This window comes from Nicotiana sylvestris, chromosome 2 (assembly GCF_000393655.2).
Source record: "Nicotiana sylvestris chromosome 2, ASM39365v2, whole genome shotgun sequence".
NCBI lineage: Eukaryota > Viridiplantae > Streptophyta > Magnoliopsida > Solanales > Solanaceae > Nicotiana > Nicotiana sylvestris.
The window spans coordinates 1937863-1946438 of NC_091058.1; the positions used below are offsets into that span (position 1 = coordinate 1937863).

The 8576-nt window shown below is 36.8% G+C and overlaps 1 protein-coding gene across 1 annotated transcript; it reads right to left on the minus strand.

Moving 5' to 3' along the window:
* LOC104232834 (ATPase family AAA domain-containing protein FIGL1) lies at positions 1-6094 on the minus strand. The gene is made up of 12 exons (XM_009786146.2): positions 5776-6094; positions 4825-4963; positions 4268-4618; positions 2879-3120; positions 2456-2702; positions 2289-2381; positions 2035-2136; positions 1421-1523; positions 1051-1134; positions 872-967; positions 606-733; positions 1-474 (listed from the first exon to the last, which is right to left on the minus strand). The coding sequence occupies exons 1-12, from the start codon at positions 6036-6038 to the stop codon at positions 373-375; spliced, it is 1950 nt and encodes a 649-aa protein (XP_009784448.2). The 5' UTR covers positions 6039-6094; the 3' UTR covers positions 1-372.
* Positions 6095-8576: the final 2482 nt, after the last annotated feature.

An 8576-nucleotide genomic window follows, 5' to 3' on the forward strand; every position in this document is an offset into this window, starting at 1 on the left:
TGAGTATAATTTATATATAATAATAAAAAAGTAAAAATGTTAGTATATCTTTTTGCCCTCTTTAACAAGAAGCAAACCAAGTGCCAATAGGCTAACTACTATTTTGAGAATGATAGTGCGATCGGGAGAAGAAAACAAAAATGTAACTCCAGACACCCATCTCAAGACCAGTGTTCTGAATAGTTGACATCGATTAGTGCTGCAACAGACCTCCTAAATCGTCTAGTGTATTGGAAGATTCTTCTTGTTCTGGATGGGTCATTTAGGTAACAGGAATTTACATGGCAGAACGAAAAAGAGAATTCCACGGATTATCCAATAGCTCTCGCGGAAAATGTAAAAGGCATGCAACTACCGATATTCGTCTGGCTACTAAATTGCTAAGCTTCCAAATTGTTTGTTCCAGTCCTCATATGCACCAAGTTCAGTCGAAGACACAGAAGGCCTTACCTCTTGTAACGCATCCTCAAAGTCCTGTGTAAAACAACATATTAAAAATGCTGCCATGAGAAAATTAGCAACAAGTAGGCAACTGCCTTTAGCTCTTTCTTTTTTGTTTTCTTTATATCATCTGACATCTGTTTTTCCCATGCCTGAAAAATTACCTGAAGATTTACGGGCCTCATGTCCTCCTTCTTTAGCTTTGTAATTTCAATACCCTGCCTAAGAGCTTCCCTTAATGGACCCATGGAAGCATCCTTCACTAAATTCTTCATATCAGACCCAGAATACCCTGATAATTTAAGCAAACACGATAATCAAAATATTCGCAAACAAAGGAAAAAAGAAAAACAGGAACAATGAACGAAACTACAGCCTCATCAGATGGGACTGGATATTTGTGAATGCTAGCAACATGAGTTGTGAATACCTTCCGTTAATCTGCAAATGGAGACAATATCCTCATCTGAAAGCTTAAATAACCCATCCTTCTCCAATAGACTCTTGACGATCCAAGCTCTTGCCTCTGCAATCCAAGACATATGGTCAACTATACTGGTCACAGTAGTCCATTCCTAATCACACGGAAAAAAAAAAGATCACTTGCACCTGAGGAAGGAAGTGGAACATAAAGTCTCTTAGTAAGTCGTCTCCTTGCAGCCTCATCAAGTTCTTGGGGCCTGTTTGTTGCACCTGTTTCCATGAATCATACTATCAATTTTCTTCTGCAAGTAACTAAATTACGGATTTTCTGCAGTAAAAAGGAATCTGGCAAATTAAATATCTCATTGAATTGCTCAGTATACACAATACAAACTACAACTCATGGATTCAGCCATAATCAACACATCTTGGGTCAAACAAAGCAACAAAGGAACTTTTGAGTGGCATAGGTTTGGAATTGGAACAGGTTACTTGGTTTAAATCGGAATGCACACTCTTTCTTAACATGCTGAAATTAGAGGGATCGAGAAATCACCTATAAGAAGAATTTGTTCGCTCCCAGTGTCAAAGCCTTCCATCTCAATCAAAAATTGTGTCTTCAGGCGCCTACTAGATTCGTGTTCACCTTCTGACTTGCGCTGCAATCATGTAAAGTCTTTTAGAAAGGTCTCTATATCCCTACTTAGCAATCAACTTGTGGAGAAGTAACGTCCAGCCAAGAAACTAAAACCATATTCTCTAATATGCAGACCTCTACATGCATGATTGATGCTTTACCTTCTATAGGCGCCTACTATAGTGAATTCTGCACTATAAATCACTTTTCTTTATGTTTTGGGTCGCCCTTTTGTTTCCTTTTTCTGCAATGATTCTAAAATATTTTATCCAAAATGCCCAAAGTCCCAAAACAGTAAGGAGTTAAAATTAGGTTTAATACCAATTTCTATATCAGCTAGCTGAAGAGTTGACAAGAAATAAATTCCTCGTCAGCACATGGCTCAACAGCAATTCTGAACAAATCCAAGATTTCCATTTTTCAGAAAAGGAAGCACGCAATTTACAAGATATGCTCTCTTTTTCAAAATATTGCAGAAATCATGCGCTAAGGGAAAGGTTTCTCTTCACAGTGAAGTATCAGAGAGTACATACCTGAGACAGCAGAGAATCTATTTCATCAACAAAAATAACAGCCGGCTGACGACAACTGGCAACTCCAAACAGTGCCCTCACCAACTTCTCCCCCTCTCCGATCTACAATCACGAATTCAAACTCAATAGACATTTTGCATTTTTCAAGACAATTCCATCCACCTTTGAATAGATATCTACTCCAAGATAGCTGGACAAGCAAGTACATTTCAGTTTTCCATAGAATAACATACATAAACAAAAAAACGACATACCCACTTGCTTGTCAAAGAGCTGGCAGATATGTAAAAGAAGGTCGCTTTTGCCTCGCCAGCAATAGCCTTCCCTATCATTGTTTTTCCAGTTCCCTAAAGCATGAGAGAGTTGTAAGTTGAAACTGCTTCTTTTGAACCTATCTTGACTAGGCGGACTAAGAACTTACTGGTGGACCAAACAGAAGAAGACCTCGCCCTGGAGATCGGCAGCCTCTGAATATGTCTGGACGTAATAATGGCCAGATGACCATCTCAGTCACACATTTTTTAGCATGTTCCAGGCCAGCAATGTCATTCCACCGCACATTGGGATCCCGGTACATAATCTCATTGCTGATATGCTCAATAAGCCGAGGCTCTATATTCCTCAATTTCTCAGGTAGCTCACCATCAGGACCAACTAACATTTCCAAACTGAATGGTACAGAATATGAAGAAGTAAGACGAGTGTCTCACATTATGAAGCACCTTTTTCGATCTTTTGCCAATCATCTTTTATAGGATGGACTAAGGTAATATAACTTGAATTAAAGAGCATAGTAAGCTCAAAGTAGATGTCTACTGAAATAAAACAAGTGAAGTCAACTAACCATTTCCTTGTTGAGTCATCTAATGTATCCTCTCCTTTCCCAGCATTGCGTGAACTAACATTGCCAACATTATTGCCACTACTACCTCTGATAGGAGGAATGAAACTGCCCCGTACACCACGTCGTGGAAAACCATACGACCTGACTCCGCAGCCTTTGTTCGTCAAGGTGTTATCACTTTGTGGGGAGATTGAAGCACTTGGTGATCTACTCAACCCTCGCCTTTGTCTTGTGTCCATTTCCTACAACATGAAATGATCAGAAGAGACAAAAAGCAAAACAAAAGATTTACAAATCTGAGAAGTTTCAAAAATAGCAGTCGTTAATAAACATGGCAAATTGATAATACAGCTCAAATTTGTTGCTCAATTTAAAACACATTTTTTTTATAAAGTAACGTAAAGAATTTCATAATTTTTAAAACACATCTATCAGATTTTATGATTGCTTTCTGACGGTAAATCAGTTTTCTTTTTTCATAACCAGTGCTTCTGTCTGGATTATAGAAGGTATGATATCATTGACGCATGCCTCTCGCAAGAAAACATAAAGACGTTTGCAACAATAGATACACTTGCTAACAGCTACGACCATCATGTTTGGAGGCATGGCTGCATGTACATTACACTACCATTTACACTAGTAGTATGTTGGAAATTCGGCATTGATTGAAAGACATTTTAGCTTTCCAATTAGGAGTCTTCACAGCAAGTTCGATTATAAAATGACGCAGAAGAACTAAAAGTGTCCTGCATCAAAAACAATTTGAAGCCACAGAAACATCGGAGCAATTCTAGTATTACAGAAATCACCTGAAAATGACAGTTTAAGTCCGGAAAGTGCATATCTTTTTTTTTAGGACAGAAGCTTTTTGAAAAAAAGGGCATTAAAAAAAATAATGGTGCAGTTTCCCCTTGGGTTTAAGGCATTGATCAGCCATCTTTTTCTATGAAAAAGCTAAGCCCATAAAAAATTTCTCCTCCTGCACCAATCTTCTTAGTTGTTATTGACATTTACTCTTGTTCCTCTTGGATCTAAAATTGACTATATATAGCACACAAAGTTTCTGTTAAATAGGAAAAGCTTATATTGCATTGCATTAACTCTTTTCCTCCTTCTCTTGGGGGAAAGGTTTAACCTGAGTACTTCTGGGTTTCAAATTAGGGAACAAAGAAATGTGAATTGAACTTTCACATAATATTTTGGGATTAAGAAGAAGGGAAAAAGAAAGAGTGAGGTGAATGAACATAAGCTGGTTTAGCCAAAGGAATTACATTTTTTCTGTGCATTTAAGCAAACAAGTCCTAACTAGACAAATAAAATCCTAAAGCATATTGTTCCAGAAAGTTGTAGCATATGATAACACAAGTAAGCTTCCATGAAAAGTACCAGCTTTGTTTTAGCAGTAACAAATCCACTCGCAGAAGCATCAGCATCAGTTTCTTCAGCACACAAGGGGGATGAAATGTTTTCATCTCTAGAGCCACTGCTTTCCCTGTGCAACCGTCTTGTTTTGGAACCATTGTTACAGGTTTTTTCTTCCTCTTCATCTTTAATGTTCATGGCTTGATGCTTTAAGTAGTTATGCTTTGTGTGGAACCTTTCAACCGGGCGAACCTCTGGGCTACTATCAGTTGCAAAGCTTCTATTCTTCATCATGGAGAAATCCCTAGGACTCGTTTGTGCATGCATTTTCCAGGTCCTGCTACTCACATTCTCACGCCTTTTTAATTGATTCCCCTGCAAGATAATACACTTGAAATGATTTCATGTATTCCACAAAAACAATCACACTTTATTCAAAAGCAATGGAAAGTAACTCGAATAGATATAGTGAATTTAAGAGAAACGGAAAACCAGAGAAAGACCAACAAGCATGTAAAATAGGATTATCTGTGACGCTGACAGAAAAGAAAAAGAAAATTAATAATATTTAGTCCACACACCTGTTCGCCTATAGTTATGCCTTCATGTTGCTGAAAAAGAGAAAGAAAGTACTTAGACTGCTTAATCTTCTCAATATCAATATCTTTTCCTTTAGTAAATAGGCAGCCTGGATCTCTGCCTGCTTGTTCAAAGGCGTGGCTGAAGATATAACAGTGAAGATCAGCAACTTCAACATGTATGAATGCATGGTCTAATCAAATTATCTATAATTCTATATAGCTAATAAAAGTGAATGATGAAATGAGGAACAAAATGCACTATCTTTATCAGGTTCTAATTGGGAACAAAAAAAAGAATAAGAAACCAAGGAAATGCTTGTAATATTCTGTTTATCTTCAATTTGTGAGGAAAAAAAATCAATGATGCAATTGAAATAAGATATCCTTTTCAGAGGATTAATTGTTCGCTGAAGTAATATCACGCTTGCTTTTCTTCTTCTTTTTTCGGTCAGATGCTTTACTTCAATTGACTCTTTGTTTTGAATGATCTAATTTACTGCTGGTTCATTTGACAGATAGAATCGCATCACTCTTCATATTTTCTCCTCAATTTTACTAAGGTGCGCTGATATTTCAAATTTTTTGCACGGCTAACAGAAAAATCAGTTAACAGGAAAAATAGAATCACATCATTATTCATGTTCTCTCCTCAACCTTACTAAACTGCGACGATATTTCAAAAAAAATTAAAATTCAATTAAAGTTTGCTCGCAAGAAACAGGTCTGCTGGAGCAGCTTTTTAAAATCATATTAGAGCTAAATACTTTTTAAGTCAGAGAAATTAACTTCCAAAATCGACGCGCGCATTTTAGTCAACCGAGGTATGAAATTCAACATATCTAATTTATTGCTGGAATCCGGATATCAATTTCTGAATTTTTTTTTTCTACTACAGGATATATATCGTACTTGCATAATCAAACTACAAAAAAAAAAAAAAAAAAGGTGTACCGATCGGATTCGGTGATGAGAGAGCGTCGCGCAGAATCAAACTTAGACAAAGCTTCGCAGCGAATTGGACGAATGAAGGCATCGTCGACGTCGGAATGAGAATGCGAATCGAGGAAGCCGATGAGTCCTAATCCAAGAACTGTTGCGGAACTGAAATCCTTCTTTTCGAGAGCTACTTCTGCTCCAAATAGCATTGAGTGGAGCCTCTTGAGATTCGTGTCAATTTCTTTCCTCCATGATACCTCCGATTTTTCGTCCTCCATTTTCGCCGATTTCGAATTCGGTGCCGTATTTTGGGTACTGTCCTCCTTTCCCGCCATTTTTCCTCGTGGATAATTGATGCCAGGTATAAGTATTTTATTTAAAGATATTTTTAATTGCAGAGACGTCCCTGATGTTTCTCTACATCATACACAAATCTCTTATTTTCTCATAATTAGAAAAGTACTACTTTTAAATTGTATAGTAAGCTTTTCATCATGAAACTCTCTCAACTTTTACTTTCATCACGAATTTTTTTTATTTATATCTCCGGTGCTAGAACTATCTATTTGACTATTTCGAAATACATTTTATAAATAACCGTTTGACTCTCAGTTCATCGAGATTATCAATTTTTGCTTTACTTTATTTTTTACTTTATTTTAGTGGGTGCAATTTTTGCAGTGAGATTACATATAAGCACCGGTTAGGACAGTTCAATTTAAAAAAATTAAGTATTTTTACTAGGATTATTGAGTTGGCATTTTAGAATCAACCAATTGTCAACATGTGCTAATTTTAATATTTTCACATGTTAGAGAAAATAAGTGAAGCATTATTCTCATAATCGATCAATGCGGCTTTTAAAGTGGACTTGAAAATGAAAAGGATGTGTCTAAATATAATAAATATATTTTATTAAATCAAAGATTCATATTGTTTAACCCTCAAAAATGGATAACAATTGAATTTATACGCTCTTTTAATGATACGTGATTTAACTTTATACAATTGAGAAAATAGATTAATATTGAAATCAATGACAGAAAATGAATGCAAACCACAGAAGTTGAACAGTGATAGCCTTGAAAGTTGGTCACCCTCGAGTCAGAAATTGCCTCAATCGAAGTCAGAATAGAGTATCAAAGTAATAAGAACTGAAAATAATAATATATTGCCTTTGGATGTCTGTTACAATATATGTTATAAGTAATCGACCCCTTTATATAGTAGTAGAGTCCTACTTTAGATATAATTCTACAAAAGGTAAGAAATCTCATGATTAGCTAATTAGTCGGCCTCCCGTTCATATGTGCCTAGATTTCCGCCGTGACATCCGACGGGTTACGGATATTTCGGCCTTTCGTTATTCGAGTTGATAGTATTTCCTCGAGGTGGATCAGAATCGGGGTCGGTTCCGGAGTTATAGGCTCGATGACCTCAAAGACTTATGTTCTCACTTGATTCGAAGGAACCCGGGGTCAATCTTCACATCATCTCGTTTCAATCTCGACCTTTCATGTAATGGGCGAGCTCAGATTCGATCGTATACAGATAGTCTCCTCGTTTTTCGGAAAGTAAACGATGAGAAACGATATGAGCCCTCGGTCTTCATCTCGACGTGCCAGATGTAAGCATGTGATTTTTGACCCTCCCCGAGAATTTTCACATTTTTAGCGTGAATATGTGAAATTGGGTCTAGTATAGCTATTTTAACTATTTTACTTTATTTCGTTGCAAAAAGAAAAAAAATCACAAAATATATATATAAATTTTAGTTTATGTATTTCTCATAAACTTGAAAAATACAAAAATTGTACTTTATTTTGGTACTTTATATAAATTCGAAAATTACAAAAAATATAATTCTATTAATGTTTTGTAGTCGTTTTAATTTTGGAAAAATACAAAAAAAAAATTACTTTATATTTTTGTCTTTATTAAAAACGAAAATTACAAAAAAAGTTTTATTAATATTCTATAGTCATTTTAACTTTGAAAAATACAAAAAAAATATTGCTTCATATTTTATCTTAATATTTAAAAAACGAAAATTACAAAAATAGTTTTATTAATATTTTGTAGCTATTTTAAATCTTGAAAAAATATTTAAAAAAAAAAGATATAGTTTTGTTTGAATACTAGTCTTATTTTTGGTAGTTATTTTGCTTGCATAGGACTAGTTAAGCAACGTGTTCCTATTTCTCGGGTCCGGGCAAAAGAATAATATTCGGATTCAAACTACCCGGTTTTAGGCCTAATTTTCGGACCTAGCCCATAATAAACCGAGTCCAGGACACATGGAGAACCCCACCACGCGTGGGGGACATACGTCTCGAACCCCACCACGCGTGGGGCTCATTTCCCTGGGCAAAGCCATGTCAAATACACGGATGAAACATTTGGAAGGGGGAGGACTTTGGAATTTTTTGGATACTACTGTTCACTCATCTTCTTCCTAAAAAAGGAAGAAGAACTAAAACCCTTAAAACTCCATTCCCTACTTCCCCCAGCACCGGACCAACTCCCCCATTGCCCATAACCACCACCCCAAACAGCTCCCCCCCCCTTCCGTCAAACAACCACTGCCTCCTCGCCACCGTCCGAACGCCACCCTCGTCGTCAACCTCCAGCCCAGTCTGTCACCTTCCACTGCGACTCAACGACCATTCTCCAAACCTCCATAACCCTCGCCCTACTGTCCAAACTCTCGTCGGGACCCCAACCCCTACTCCCCTACGTCGTCACTACACAAACGACCCACCATTGCTGCTGCGTCGTCACTGCACAAGCGACCCTCCATTGTTGCTGCGTCGTCA